Below are 14,879 nucleotides of genomic sequence, written 5' to 3' on the forward strand. Positions count from 1 at the left end.
ATGGCCATCAGACCTCATCAGAACGGAGCAAAAGGGCAAAAAAGGAAACTACCCCACACCAGTGAGTCAGTCACCAGAGACCCCGACCCTTCCCAGTGACTCCCAGCGGCTCCCAGCCCCCACTCCTCTCACCCAATCTCTCCTCCAGGACCCCAGCACCTTCCCCCACTTTGGGGTCCCCCAGCCTCCACCCCCTCATCCAGTGCCCTCCTCCGGCCTAGCCCTTTCTTCTTCTCTCGTTCATGTCTGCCCCACTTCCCCAGGGTCCCTCATCCTCCTTCAGGATCCCCCAAGTTCCTGCCACCCTCATCCGGGTTCCCCCAGCCTCTACCCCGCTGCAAGCCCCTAAACCTAATGAATCACGCCCCAGTCGGAAGCGTAGTATGTTGGCCTCGCTGGGCTAAACTCTTCGACCCTTCAGCGGTGCAGAGGTTCCTGAGCTGGGGGCTGCCCGTCTCCTGTAGCCGATTCCTGTGGCGCCAGCCGGGCGAGTTTCCGGTCAGTGCTCTCCTGCTGGGGGCAGGCGCCGGGGGGCTCCTGGCCATAGGTGAGTACAGGGCAGACGTCAGGGATGGGGCCCATCTTTTTTTTTTTTTTTTTGCGGTACGCGGGCCTCTCACTGTCGTGGCCTCTCCCGTTGCGGAGCACAGGCTGCTGACGCGCAGGCTCAGCGGCCATGGCTCACGGGCCCAGCCGCTCCGCGCCATGTGGGATCTTCCCGGACCGGGGCACAAACCCGTGTCCCCTGCATCGGCAGGCGGACTCTCAACCACTGCACCACCAGGAAAGCCGTAGGGCCCCATCTTTTGACCTTTGGCTTCACCCTGTATCCTTAGGTCTCTTTCAGCTCCTGGTGAACCCTATGAACATCTATGAAGATCAGAAGATGGTGACATTGTACGGCTTGGTGGGTTAGTGCCGGGCTAGGGACAGGGACACAGCCCAGCTCTGGGTGCCCAGGGCGGAGTCTGCACTTGTTTCTTCTGTTCCCAAGTGTCCCTTGTAGCCTCAGCCTTGTTTTGGCCTTTGAGAGGAGGGAAGAGGCCCCCAGTCTACAGAAGAAGACACAGTCCTTGCCCACTAGAGTCTCCCCAATCTGAGGGACTCCCTATTACCCCCATGATATGGTCCAAACCCCACGACCATTCATAATCCCCATCTCTCCTGACCTCTCTGGTCTTGTTTCCTGCTGCTCCTGATAAATTCAATTCATTCATTCATTTAGCACTAACTGAGCACTTGCTAAGGATTCAGCAGTGGACAAGGTTGACAAACACCCAGCACTTTTAAAAAAAATTTTACACTCCTAGAGCTTATAATATATATAACACATATTACACACACATACATACATTGTAATGTATAGTGCATACTTGTATATATACATGGGCAGTGACAGCTACAATATAAATCTAATGATTTCTTTTTTTTATAATGATTTCTTTTTTTTTCTAATTGACATATAGTTGCTGTACAATATTATGTTAGTTTCAGGTGTACTACACAGTGATTTGACATTTTCAGACATTATGAAATGATCACCATGGTAAGTCTAGGAACCATCTGTCCTTGTGCAAAGTTACTACAGTATTATTGGCCATGTTCTTTTTTTAATTGAAGTACAGTTAATTTACAATGTTATATTAGTTTCAGCTGTACAGCATATTGATTCAATATCTTTATAGGTTATACTCCATTTAAAGTTATTATAAAATATTGGCCATATTTTGGTCAATAAGGATATTGGCCAAATTCTTTATGCTATATATTATACCCCTGTGACTTATTTATTATACAGCTGGAATTTTGTACCTCTTAATTCCCTTCAACTACTTCCCCCCTCCCCAACCCCACACCCGCACACCCAGCTCTTTCAGAGTTTACGTTCTCTTTCAAGTTTACATTCTAGTGGAGAGAGTTAGACAACACATGAACAAGAAATAAACAAGAGCATTTCTGATGGTGACAAGTGTTATGAAAAAAGTAAACCAGGGGGATGTGATAGAAAGGGATTGGGAGCTAGCTTGAGTAGTCAGGGAAGGCTGCTCAGAGAAGGTGACATTTGATTGGAGACCTCATATCAGGAGGTGTTGGGCCGCAAGAACAGAAAACCCATCTAAAAGTGGTTTAACCATAGAGGGAGTTTATCATCTCATATAACAAGTTTCAAGGTAGAGTGGTTTTGGAGTTTGGATAATTTAGCAGCTCAGTAAACCCACCAAGACCCAGCTTCCTTTTGACTTTTTTCTCTGCCGTCTTTGGTCTGTACATCATTCCTCTTCGGGTCATGAAATGGCTGCAGCAAATCCAGGCATCACATCCTCATACAGGAGTGTCAAAAGAGCAGAACATTCCTTCCTCATGTCTCTTATAAGAACAAAGAAAACTTCCCGTAACCCCCCAGCCAACTTCCCCCACACCTCTTTGGTCAGAGCGACAGCACGTGTCCCTTCCTAACACTGTCCCAGGCAAGGGGCTCGGACATGGCATCATCCCCGGTTCACTGAATGATCTACCTCTATGGGATACCAACAGGAAACTACTTTTCCCCTGACCACTGTATTCCAACCTTTCTCCCACTGATGACCTCTCACACAGACCCTTAGCTTTCTGGTGATTTTAATCTAGAAGACCTAGTCCTGCTTCAGTAATTATGACTGTTTTTAGGGTTTAAGAGGTCCAATCCAGTCTACGTCAAGATTTCAATCTCACGTCCATTCTCAAACATCTTCCCTCCTTACCGCCCCCTTGCCCCGCAGCTCAGGCCTGATCCCTGGCGTGAGGTCCCGCGGTGGAGAAGGGGGCACGGCCTGCTCACTCACTGTTTTTCTCCACTTCCTTCCCCTTCTGGTTCTTCTGATGTCAGAAAGGGGATTAGAAGAATTAGAGGAAAAGGGACAAAAGTCTGAAGTCATCGATACTGTTTGAATTCCACCGCCTCTGTGCGGCGAGTGCTCACATCCTGGCTGTCTCAGGGGGCCCATTCATGGTCCCGCTGGAGGCTCTGTGTGGACCGCACAGTGCCCAGTTTCCTGCTGAGGGCAGTTCTCTTTGACTGACTTCGAATGAAGCTCCCTGTAGCTCCTACAGGCCACCTGCAGCCTCTTACCTTTAGATGCCTCCACCCAAGCAGGCAGAGGGTCCCCATCCCGGAGGGATGGCTTGAGGCCTGATACCCTCCACACGTCTGCTTGTCCCAAAGGAAATGCACATATCCTTGCCCTGCCAAACTGGGAAAGCAGGGCCCCTTGCAGCTGCCCTCTCCCCTGTCATGATGAGAAGCGAGTACCACCCTCCATGTTCATGTTTCCCTGACACTCCCGGGAGGCCCTGCTGAGCACGTCCGTGAACTCTCCTCCCTCTCTGTGCTCCAGTGACAGCCCTGGGGTGGCCCTGCCAGGCTCTGCAGCTCAGCGGGCATCCAGCTGGGAGGGATGAGCCGGGTTCCCCTTCTTGCAGCACCAGCTTCAGAAGGGTTCTCTTGGAGTCTGTCACTGGGCATGAGGAAGTGAACACCCATCCTCTCCTCAGACTCTCCTCCCATGTCTGCCTACTCTAACCACTTCTCTCTATGTCCAGAAAACTCAGATTTCTGGTCTTGCCTTTGTATAGACTGGTTGGGGTAGAGGGGTGAAAAACCAGTTTTGCTCTTTTGGTAAAGCCCAGACTGGGACCAGCAAGCTCCACGGGGCTCTCTTTAGAACGTAGAGCAACGCTTGGTCAACAATCAATCATCCTCAGAATGTAGGACAACTATTTATCCACTGTCATCCTCAGCTTGAGTCTTGGCCAAAAGACTGGTGGAGCCGGCCAGGTGAAGACTCTAGGAGGACGAGTGCTCCTGGCAGGGGGAACAGCGAGGGCAAAGACCTGAGAGGAGGAATGAGCTTGGCAAGTTCTAGGAACAGCAGTAGGCCAGCGTGGGCGGACATGGTGGGCAAAGGGCTGAGGAGCATGAGATCACTTCAGAAGGTAGTCAGGGGCCAGATCACGAGAGTCGGTCGACCGTATTAGGAGAGTCTGGATTTGTTCCCAAGTGAGACGGAAAGTCACTGCATGGTTTCCAGCGGAAAAGGGACATGATCGGATTTCATTTTTACAAGATCCCTCTGGCTGCCTTGTGAAAATGGAAGTTTAGGTTAGCAAGAGAGGAGCTAGGGGACTAGTTAGTCCCAGTGAGAGACGCTGGGGACTCTATGAGGGCAGTGCAGATGGAGGGAAGAGTCAGGACTTGGGATTTGCTTTGGCGAGCCTTGGGAGAACGCTCTATCCACACAGGAATCTTCTAGGTTCCCTGACCAGTTTATGCTGTTCCTTTGGCCTGGAATGCCTAACAACACTTACTCATCTTCCAGGCCCAGCTGACACATCACCTCCTTTGTCCAGCCTTCCCAGCCCCACCCGCCCCCGCAGAAATACCCGCTCCCTCCTTGGCTCCCACAGCTCTGTATAAGCACCTCCCTGTGCACTTAGCACTTGGTGTTGCAGTCATCTGTTTACCCGTCTGTCTCTCTCCCTGGATTACGAGCTTCAAGGAGCTCACTGTCTCCCTGCAGAGACCACAGGGAGACACATGTGAAACTGCTAAAACATACCAGGAGGTACACGATTAAGGGCTAAAATTACGGACCGAGATGGTGAGAGCTGTAGGTGTCAGAGCACGGGGAATATTGAGGTGGCTGTGGCCTCTCTTCTCACTGCTCTGAGCACCGGTGCCTGTTTCCAGAATTTTTCTCTTGCTCTCTCTTCTCCCTCAGTACCTAGGGTTAGTGTGACTCCAGCCTGGAAAAGGGAAGTGTTGGCCCCCTTCCCTAACACAAACCCACACACTCATACACACACCAAGTCAATCACCAACCATGGCTTTTCAATCTCTAGCCATCTCTCCAAGCCCTTCCACAGGCTGCCACACAGTCGAACTCCGTAAATGGCTCTTCAATAAATGAATGAATGAGTGGTCTAGAAGGCCTATCAGAGTCAATGTAAATGGGACAAGGGCAGTACAGTGATGGTTCTAGAAGGGAGTTTTGCGGGGCGGGGGGGGGTGCGGTGTGTGCTCTGCTAAACCTGGTGGTTTAGCGTCCTGACTCTGCCTCACCACCTCCTGGGCTCTCCTGACAGGCTTGGGGGCCATAGGCTGGGGTACCTCCCCTCACATCCGCTGCGCCAGCCTCCTGCTAGTACCCAAGATGCTGGGCAAGGAGGGCCGGCTCTTTGTGCTGGGATACGCCTTGGCCGCCATCTATGAGGGTGAGTGTGTGCCCCTGGGTACCAGTTAGTGACACTGAAGCAGTGACCCTGGGTGGGCCATCCATTGAGAGCCAGGCCTGGAGAAGGAGAAAGAGTGGGGGGTCTAATCCCAGCTGTTCCAACTTGCTGTGTGTCCCTGAGAGAGTTCCTTCACATCTCTGGGCCACCTTAGTTTACACAGAGAAAAACATCAGGGGTTGAATGAGATGACCTCTCACCAGCTTCTGAGCCCCATCAGTGTACAGTTCTAGAAGGTGGTCACTGCCCGCAGAGCAGGAGCTAGGGATGGGCTGAAGAAAGTTAATTGGCTCTAGAGGGAGATAATCTACCAGGGCATCTTCCCCCAGGACCAGTGGCCAACCTGCGGCACAACCTCAATGAGGTGATAGCATCGCTCGGCTGCACTGTGGAGCTGCAGATCAACAACACCCGCTCGGCTTGGCGTGTCTCCACAGCCCCCCTGCGGGCAGTGTTCAAGGACCTGCTGGTCAGGACCCTACACAGGCAGGGCCTAGGGGTCCCTCTCCCCGCAGGGCCTAGATGACCTGAGCTGGGACCCTGGACTTACAGTTTCCCAATGGGGGCGGTACTGGCATTTTTGGCAGAACTGTTCCCAAACATTGCAGGATGTGCCCTGATCCCTGGACACTCAATGCCAGGAGAGCCCCTGTCCGCAGCCACTGGGACACACCACACACACACTTCCAAACACCTGAGTAGGTGGTACTCTGCGCAGATGAGCTAGAATGTCAGGAAACTGGGGGCCCTGGCCTTGAGGAGTTTGGAAACTTTGAGGATCAGGGGATGAGGGAATTGGGTACTGGAGATTAGAAGAATTGGAAAGTTGAGGAGTTGGGGAGAGAAGGGCTGAGGGGCTTGGGAGTCGGGGACATTGAGATGGCACAGTGGCCTGAGAGGTTAGTGATGAAGGGTGAAGTCCAAGGACCTGGGGAACCCTTCCTTGACTAACCAGGACTTGGGATGGGAGGCCTCAGGAGGAGCTGGGAGCCTGGGATGTAAGCAGAGCAGAGGCACCTGGGGAGGAGAGGGGGCTCCCAAGCACTACGAACAGTGGACTGTTTGAGGCGAGAGGCCATCTCTGGGCCTAGGCTCCCTATAGGCTTGAGGTAAGAGCCCAAAGCTTGGCTAACAGGGGAACAGGCTGTCTGGCAGCAGAAGCTCTAAGCTCGCATGCCTGACCCCTTTCCTCCCTCCGACCCCAGAGCAGCAAAGAGTCATTGAAAGCCAAGACTCAGAACATCACCAACACCTTTGAGGAACTGGATGCCCAGGTGAGCAGTGAGAGTGGATACGCGCCCGAGGATGCCGAGGGCTCGGAGGAGACAGCCCCAGGCAGAGAGACCCTCCGCGCCTCAGCCTTCAGACACCGCCTCTCTACACAGAAGATGTATGAGCTGAAGACCAAGCTGCGTTGCTCCCGTGAGGGGGATCCCTGGGCAGGGGAGGGCAGGGAGGGCCGCCGGGCCAGGGCTCCGGGTCAGGGTGTGGGGACCTCAGACCCGCACTGCCCCTTCCCGCAGATGTGGTGAACAAGGCCATGATGAACTGCCGCCGCTGGTTTGACCAAAAGTACAGAGAGTGCCTTCAACGCATCTCGGTTCCACTGCTCAACCACCTGCTCTGCCTGCCCATGAAGTTCAAGTTCTTCTGTGGCATTGCCAAGGGTCAGCATAGTGGCAGGAGGGAGGGGAGCAGCAGGGCCAGGGATCTGAGTCCTTGGGGACCACTGGGTAGGTGTAGGGCAGGAAGGCCTTCAGGAGGGGAGGCTTTCGGCTCTGAGGACACAGCATCCTCAGGGTCCAGCCCTTCCAGCTGACCAGCTTTGTGACTCAGGTGAGTTTGCAGCAAGGCTCTCAGCTTCGTCTCTTCATTTGAAAGATGGGCATAATGATAGTACTCATGCCATTAGGGGTTTTGAGGATTTAAGGGGATAATACATGTAAAGCAGGTAACAACTCGCCCACAGAGGAATTGCTCTATTAAGTATCGGTTATCATAATTAGTTAGTGTTTGGTATGGTTATAGACAGGTGAAAAAAATGGGGGAAAGAATTCAAGGAGAGTAAAGAGGGGAAAGACTCAGGGTGGTAGAAAGTCATGGGCTGGGACTTTCAGTGGTTAGGACTCTGCACGCCCACTGCCAAGGACCCAGGTTCAATCCCTGGTGGGAGAACTAAGATTCCACAAGGCACATAGTGCAGAAAAAAAAAGAAAGAAAGAAAGTCATGGGCAGAGAGACAAAAAAGCAGCATGAAGAGGATCACGGGAAGGGAGGACTGGAGGCCAGGCCCAGGGAGGCCCCTAACCTGGCCCCCCTGTCCACCAGTGATGGAAGTTTGGTGCCGTAGTCGCATCCCAGTGGAAGGCAACTTTGGGCAGACCTATGACTCCCTCAATCAGTCTCTTCGCGGCCTGGAGGGGGAATTTTCAGCCACTATTAACCTCAAGGTAGGAGAGGGGCAGTGTGAGGGTGGGGGGCACAGGGAACAGGGCGTGAGGAAAAGGGCAAGGGAGCGGGCACGGGAGGGAGGTGGCTGGCTGTGAGGGAGGGGGAAGAGACGAGGAGTGGTGCTGGGACTGGGTGACAGGAGAGGGAGGGTGCCGAGCCTGCGGCGGGCACAGGGACCTGCCTCTGGATGGGTGGTCGGCCAGGTGTGAGGAGGTGTCAGCTCATACAGGTGAAAGACTGTGTCAAGGAGGGCAGCGAACAGAAGACAGCGGCAACTCCTAAAGGTCCTGGGAAGAGCTGGGGACAGGAGCGGGGCATCAGGGGAGAGAAGCCACAGAGAGGCTGGGAGGCTGGGTCTGGGCCTCTGAGTCGGCACCCGGGCCGTCCACCAGGAAGATAAGCGGGCTGGGGTGCTGGGCCTCAACACGAGCTGGGAACACGTGAGCACCGAGGTGCGGGACTACGTGAGACGCCAGGAGGCCCGGCTCGAGTGGATCCTGGGGCTGCTGCACGTGCTGCTCTCCTGCACCTTCCTGCTCGTCCTCCACGCGTGAGTCCTGACCTCCACCCAGATGCCCCTTCCTCCGCTCCGGATTGGAGACCTGCCCTGAGGGAGGCCCTAAGAATGGAGCTGCAGGGCCCTCCTCCGACTCTGAAGGTGAATGTTCTTGCGCCTTTAACTTTGCCTTTTTAGAGAGCTGGGATCGCTGTTTACCCAAAGGTAAGAGAAATGTGGACATTTTGTCAGAAGAAACAGTTACCCATGTTCCCACCACCTTAAAAGGGCGACCGTCTTCATTCATCTACCTCCTTCCGGCCTTTATCCCAACGCTGACTTTTTTTTTTTCCACTTTTAACTTTGACTTTTGATTTTTTTCCTTGCCCTTCATATTCCCCTTGGCTCTGACTTTGTGCCATTTTTATCGTCCAACTCTGCTTTCATTTTCTCCCGCCCGCTGCGTTGGCTGCTACTTTCCCTCCATTTGGACCAAAGTCCTCAACCCCACCCAGCCTGGCATCCAGCTGGGCTGCCCTGAGCCTCACTCAGCTTCCCTGCTGACCTCTGGACCCTTTATTTCCTGTCTCCACCCCCAAATGCCTGAGATGGGCAGGGGCTGGGCAAGGGCGGCCACAGGGGCGCCTGCTCTCTCTGCCCCTGTTTGTGGGGCTTAGAGTGACAGCAGGTGAGTGGTTATGTGTGTGCCCAGGGCCCTGTGGGACGACGAAGATCAATGAGCCATATTCCTGCCTTCAAGAAGCTCAGGGTCTAGGGGAGGCAGGCGAGGCATCCACAAAACAGAGATGGTTCAAGGGCTGTACTATGGACTGGCTCTCGGGACTGGTATGGGAGCTGAGGAGGGGCCCCTGCAAGGGCCATAACTGGGCTTCAAAAGGCTGCAGATGGGGAGCTACGGCCAAGAAGAGGAAAGGTGTTCTCTTGGACCAGGAATCTGGCATTTGTGGGATGTGGAAGGCAGAGGCTGGGGTTGAGGACTGGGCTGAAGTGGGCATGGCCAGAACAGTCTGGAAATCCCTGCAGGAGGGCCCTGAACTGCCCCACAGTTGCAAGGTTGCAGGGTGGACTGGGACAGCCTGGAGGCAGGGAGGCCAAACTGGGTCAGAGATTAGGGAGCCTGAGTGGAGTGGGGCGTGGCAGGAAGTTGGCCTGAGATGGAGGGAGGTAGGGGGAAGGTGCAGCAGGTCTCAGAGCCAGCTTGGGGAGGGAAGGAAGGAGGCACAGAGTCAAAAGCCACTTCCAGGTTTTCAACCTGGGTGAGGTCACTCACTGAAGGGGCTGAGCTGGCTGAGGGGCGGAGACCAGACTCAGGAGGCCCAGGCCCAACAGCGCTAGGTCTCTCCACAAGGGGGCGCCCACAGTCTTTCTTTGCATTTATAGTTACTTCTAAAGGCAAAGATGTGGATTTTTACAGGGTCCCAGAACCAACAGCATTGGAACTTACGTTTCACGGTTTACAGAGCTTATTTAATGTACTTATACAGTTTTAAACACATTTCCAACAATTAACATTTTTTCCTCAGGAAACTGAGTCATTATGTGGGACTTTGGGAGATACACAGAGGAGAGTTACATTTGCACGGGCACACACACGCACACACGGAAAACATCGCCACACGCAAGGGTGTGTCAGAGGAGAAGGGAAATGATGCTTGAGACGAGTTTTGCTTGAAGTGACCTCCGGGAGATGTTTTGAGGGCTCAGCCAAGAGGCAGGGACTTGAGAGGTGAACGTGGGAGTCAATGGATCAGGTGATTTCTTCAACCTCGAGGGGTTTCCTTGTCTCCGTGCCTTTGCTCCTGCTGTTTCTTCTGCTTGATATTCATCCTGGAAGTTCCATGCCTGGGAAACCTTCCCCTACCTCCCAGGCACACGCATGCACTTACACGACGCTCCCTCCCCTCCTCACCTCTGTTATGTCTCATCAGTGTGTATGTGCATGTCTTTCACTGGACCGTGGACTGCTGGAGGGCAGGGCAGAGCACGCAGGTGGTGCTCGGTGCATGCTGGGTGGCCAGCTGACTGTGCGTCAGGGAAGCCCATGGTTGGGGGTGGGTGAACCTGGAGGCGATGGAGACACCCTCGTCCACAGGTGCTTCTCCTATGTGGACAGCTATAACGGGGACATCCGCTTCGACAACATCTACATCAGCACCTACTTCTGTCAGATCGATGAACGCAGGAAGAAGCTGGTGAGTGGGCACAGCCCTGCCCAAGGGTGCCCTGCTCTGTGCCCTGTGTGGCTTCACGCTCCAGGAGGGCAGAGGGGAAAGGGAGAGGGCGCTCAGTGCTCTCACCATGTGGACGTTTTTCCCAGGGCAAGCGGACTCTGCTGCCACTCCGCAGCGCTGAGAAGAAAACCGTCATCTTCCCCTGGGACCCCACTATCCAGGCCACAGAAATGAGAAATGTGGTGAGGATGGCACGAAGGGGAGGCCCCTGGATCCTACTAGAGGCGGGATCTGCAGGAGGGAGGGCAAAGGCGTCAGAGGGGACTCCATGCCAGGGCCAAAGGCGCTGCCCAGCTCTGACCCTCCTGCTCCCTGGGCAGATGAAGGAGCTCATGGAGACACTGCCCGTGCTGCTGCTGCTACTACTGCTGTGTGGCCTGGACTGGGCTCTCTACTCCATCTTCGACACCATCCGCCACCACTCCTTCGTGCAGTACTCCTTCCGCAGTGAGCCCAGTCCCCACTCCAGGCTCCAGGCCCAAGAGACACCCCCTTGGAGAACTCCCACCCTTGTGCAGACACCCCTCCCCAATTCTTCCAATTTCGTCACCTCCTTCTGCATCTCGGCCCCTCCCTGTCCTCCTTAGGGTCAAATATCAACCCTGCAACCTGACAGCTGTCACTGGGGCCCTCTGTTTCCACCCCCCTTTATATCTACCAGAAGGAGGAATTAGTACTCAGTGAAGGGATGGAAAGTCCCGTGCAGTTGAGAAGTATTTGTATGCCTTGACCTCTCCCCTACATCCAGTCCCCAACCTGCCCCATCCCCTTAACTCCAACTCTTTCCTGACTCCCCGCCCCACACACACCACGTTCCCTATCCTGGCTTCAGGCAGTCATAAACTGGAGGTGAAAGTCGGGGGAGACTCCATGCTTGCCCGGCTTCTTCGGAATACCATCGGAGCCCTGAACACCTCCTCGGAGACGGTGGTGGAATCCAACAACATGCGTGAGTGATGCTGAAAGTTTGGATCAGAGGAATTGAGGGCTGGGAGGACCAGGGTCTTTCCAAGACAAAGAGTTGGGGGACTGGGCCTTGGCTGTGGCAAGATGGGGGTTGGCGTGCTTGCATTGGAGAAATTAAACTAGGGAACATCAGGTCAGGCTTGAAGATTTGGAGGATGACAGACTTGGGTCAGAGGAGTCTGAGGGCTGGGGCTTTGGGGCCAGATGGTCCCAGCCCTCTGGAGCAGTGCTGTTTAACAGAACTTTCTGCCGTGATGGAAAATTTCTACATCTGTGCCAAGTTGAGCAAATAGCCTCATGGGCCTAGTGGCTATAGTCCGACAGCACAGCTCTGCAGGGTGAGGGGCAGGCAGGAGGAGAACAGGGTAATCAGACATTTAACCCACACCCCATTGGCATGGGGAATTCAACCCAGAGCCGCGGCCGGTCCTGGCCAGATCCCTGACAGGCCTGCCTCCTCTGCCAGCCTGCCTGCCCCAGCCCGTGCCCCTGAGTACCAGGGCCTATTTGAGGGCTGCACTACCAAGCGGCCTGCTAGTGTGTCTCTGCCTGCTCCAAGCTTTCAGCTACCGGCTCCGGAGGGTCATCGTAGCCTTCTACTTCCCCAAGGTGCGCCTCACCCTGCCCTCTCCACCCCTGCATACACAAACACACCAGCCTGAGCCCAGCTCCCCACAAGCCCCATCTTTGGGGAATGTCTTCCTCCTCTGTACTGTCTCCCTGGCCCCAGCGTGAGAAGAAGCGGATCCTTTTCCTCTACAACGATCTCCTGAGGAAGAGAGCAGCCTTCACCCAACTGAGGAGGGCCACCATCGTGAGACGGGCACGACAGCAGAGGGCTCCTGTAAGTCCAGGCCTGTGCCCCTGGCTGGGTCTGAGAACTGAGGGGGGACAGGCATCTCCCCTCAGTCCACCCAGCCCCCACCAAGGCCCCAGGCCTACTGATGCTCAGTGAGTTCTGATGGAATGCATGCCAAGGGCCCTGGTCATCCAGCTCCTGGAGGTCAAGGCTGTGTCCATCTCTGTGCCCCAGGATTCAGCCCAGCCTGAGATCCTAAGTGGACCATTGGGAAGCAGGCAGAAAAGGGGAATCAGATTTGATACCATCAGGTCAAAGGAGAGCAAGAGGGGTTCGTCAGAAACAAGGGACCCAAGACAAAGCCACAGGTTCTTCTGAGAGGGCTTCAGACCAGAACTTCAGTGCAGTCCCATCGGTGGGTGGGGTGGGAGATTCGTGGATGAGGGGAAGCAGGTGGGCTGGGGATCAGGGAGGCTTCATGAAGGGGCACGCAGTGTACAGAAAGAGCACACCGTGGGAAGAAGCAGGCTCCAGTCCACACTCCCTCATTAAGCTGTGTGACCTTGGCCATGGTCTTCCCTGGACCTCAGTTTTTCCTCTGAAGAATGGGGAGTTTGGACAGATCTGTAAGGCCTGCTCACTAGAGATCAGTAATAGAGATAGAGTGGTGGTCAGGTGTGGGGCTCTGGTGCCAGAGAGCCTGGGTTTGAATCCTGGCTCCTCCCCTTATTACTATGACAATTGTGTGATCTTGAACACACATAAACGCTGAGCCTTGGTTTTTCCCTTCTGTAAAATGGAGTTAACTACTCCATCTAGTTGTAGTAAGGATTAAATGAGTTTCACTGTCACGGTGCAGGCACATAGCAAATTCTGTACGCGTGTTAGTTGTCACTGTGTGATCCTAGGCAAGTGATCACCTCTCCAAGCATCAGTTTTCTTGCCTGAAAAAGAGATGATAACAACAATATCTGCCTTACATGGTTATTGTTTGAATTGAGTTAATTTACTTACAGTTTCTTGGTACAGTGCCCAATACTATTTAAAAAACAAGTGGCAGTCACTCTTTTTTTTTTTTTTTCACTTTTTAAAAAATTATTTATTTATTTTTTATTTATTTCTGGCCGCGTTGGGTCTTTGTTGCTGTGCTCAGGCTTTCTCTAGTTGCGGCGAGCGGGGGCTACTCTCTGTTGCGGTGCGCGGGCTTCTCACTGTGGTGGCTTCTCTTGTTGTGGAGCACAGGCTCTCAGTGTACGGGCTTCAGTAGTTGTAGCATGCGAGCTCAGTAGTTGTGGCTCACAGGCTCTAGAGCGCAGGCTCAGTAGTTGTGGCGCGTGGGCTTAGTTGCTCTGCGGCATGTGGGATTTTCCCGGACCAGGGCTCAAACCCATGTCCCCTGAATTGGCAGGCAGATTCTTGACCACTGCGCCACCAGGGAAGCCCTGTCCATACACTTTTTTTTTTTTTTTAACGTCTTTATTGGGGTATAATTGCTTTACAATGGTGTGTTAGTTTCTGCTTTATAACAAAGTGAATCGGTTATACATATACATATGTTCCCATATCTCTTCCCTCTTGCGTCTCCCTCCCTCCCACCCTCCCTATCCCACCCAGTCACTCTTATTTAATCAGCCCTAACAAAGCTCATAAAAGTGAGAGACTGTGTTTGCTTAACTTTTTCCTCCAGTGCCTAGATCCCCCAACTCCCATGACACACAGTAGGGGCTGAATGAATGTCTGATGAAAAAATGAACATATTACAGGAGGAGGTGAGCTCCATGTCCTTCTATTCCACCATCTTGATCCAGCCTCCTAAGAAACTCACTGAAAATGAACATACTATGATTCCATGACCAGATCATGGAGTTAACTGGATTTTGATGGGTAGATGGAAATGTGAAGAGCATTCATTCCAAGCTAAGGGAACAGAATGTGCAAAGACTCAGAGTCCAAAGGGAATGCCAAGTGCCAGAGCTAGTCTAAGGAGAAAGTGGCACAGAAGATGCAAATTTCAGGGAGGGGTAAGTTGGAGCAGAGGCTAGAAAGAGACCAGACTGTGGAAGGCTCAGAAGGCCAAGCCCAGGAGTTCTGCCTTTGTTTGGCAGGCAGTGGAGCCCCTGGAGCTTCTTTCTTTCTTTTTTATTTTTTAATATTCATTTATTTATTTGGCTGCGCCAAATAAATAAATGGCTCTTAGTTGAGGCACACAGGATCTTCGTTGCAGCATGCAGGATCTTTAGTTGCGGCATGTGGGATCTAATTCCCTGACCAGGGATTGAACCTGGGCCCCCTGCATTGGGAGCATGGAGTCTTAGCCACTGGACCACCAGGGAAGTCCCAACCCCTGGAGTTCCTTTTTTTTTTTTTTTTTTAATATTTATTTATTTATTTGGCTGCTGCTCTGGGTCTTAGTTGCGGCACGCGGAATCCCCATTGCTGCCTGAGGGATTTTCTTTGCGGCATGCGGGATCTTTTAGTTGCAGCACACAGGCTCTTAGTTGTGGCATGTGGGATCTAGTTCCCTGACCAGAGATCAAACCTGGGCCCCCTGCGTCAGAATCGCGGAGTCTTAACCACTGGACCACCAGGGAAGTGCCCCCTGGAGTTTCTTGAGCAAAGAGCATCTGGTAAGGTGGCCTGAGAATTC

At 53.3% G+C, this 14,879-nt stretch overlaps 1 protein-coding gene and 1 long non-coding RNA gene across 4 annotated transcripts in view; one reads left to right on the top strand and one right to left on the bottom strand.

Annotated features, from left to right (window-relative positions):
- DCST1 (DC-STAMP domain containing 1) overlaps positions 1–14,879 on the top strand; it is a 15,984-nt gene continuing 1,105 nt past the window's right edge. The window contains exons 1-15 of one of the 2 annotated variants that reach the window (XM_067728025.1): positions 1–61; positions 422–547; positions 837–911; positions 5,122–5,250; positions 5,598–5,737; positions 6,474–6,690; positions 6,792–6,935; positions 7,597–7,718; positions 8,112–8,269; positions 10,329–10,428; positions 10,554–10,649; positions 10,788–10,914; positions 11,300–11,416; positions 11,900–12,042; positions 12,164–12,277. In XM_067728025.1, the coding sequence (XP_067584126.1) occupies positions 1–61; positions 422–547; positions 837–911; positions 5,122–5,250; positions 5,598–5,737; positions 6,474–6,690; positions 6,792–6,935; positions 7,597–7,718; positions 8,112–8,269; positions 10,329–10,428; positions 10,554–10,649; positions 10,788–10,914; positions 11,300–11,416; positions 11,900–12,042; positions 12,164–12,277 (1,869 nt within the window). The remainder of the gene's footprint in view (positions 62–421; positions 548–836; positions 912–5,121; positions 5,251–5,597; positions 5,738–6,473; positions 6,691–6,791; positions 6,936–7,596; positions 7,719–8,111; positions 8,270–10,328; positions 10,429–10,553; positions 10,650–10,787; positions 10,915–11,299; positions 11,417–11,899; positions 12,043–12,163; positions 12,278–14,879) is intronic. The other variant, XM_067728026.1, reaches the window with a different exon arrangement.
- LOC137219453 (uncharacterized) overlaps positions 9,691–14,879 on the bottom strand; it is a 17,901-nt gene continuing 12,712 nt past the window's right edge. For both annotated transcript variants that reach the window (XR_010941137.1, XR_010941138.1), the window contains exons 2-3: positions 10,534–10,698; positions 9,691–10,397 (exon numbers count right to left, since the gene is read on the bottom strand). This is a non-coding gene — a long non-coding RNA (uncharacterized lncRNA). The remainder of the gene's footprint in view (positions 10,398–10,533; positions 10,699–14,879) is intronic.

Source organism: Pseudorca crassidens, chromosome 2 (assembly GCF_039906515.1).
Source record: "Pseudorca crassidens isolate mPseCra1 chromosome 2, mPseCra1.hap1, whole genome shotgun sequence".
NCBI lineage: Eukaryota > Metazoa > Chordata > Mammalia > Artiodactyla > Delphinidae > Pseudorca > Pseudorca crassidens.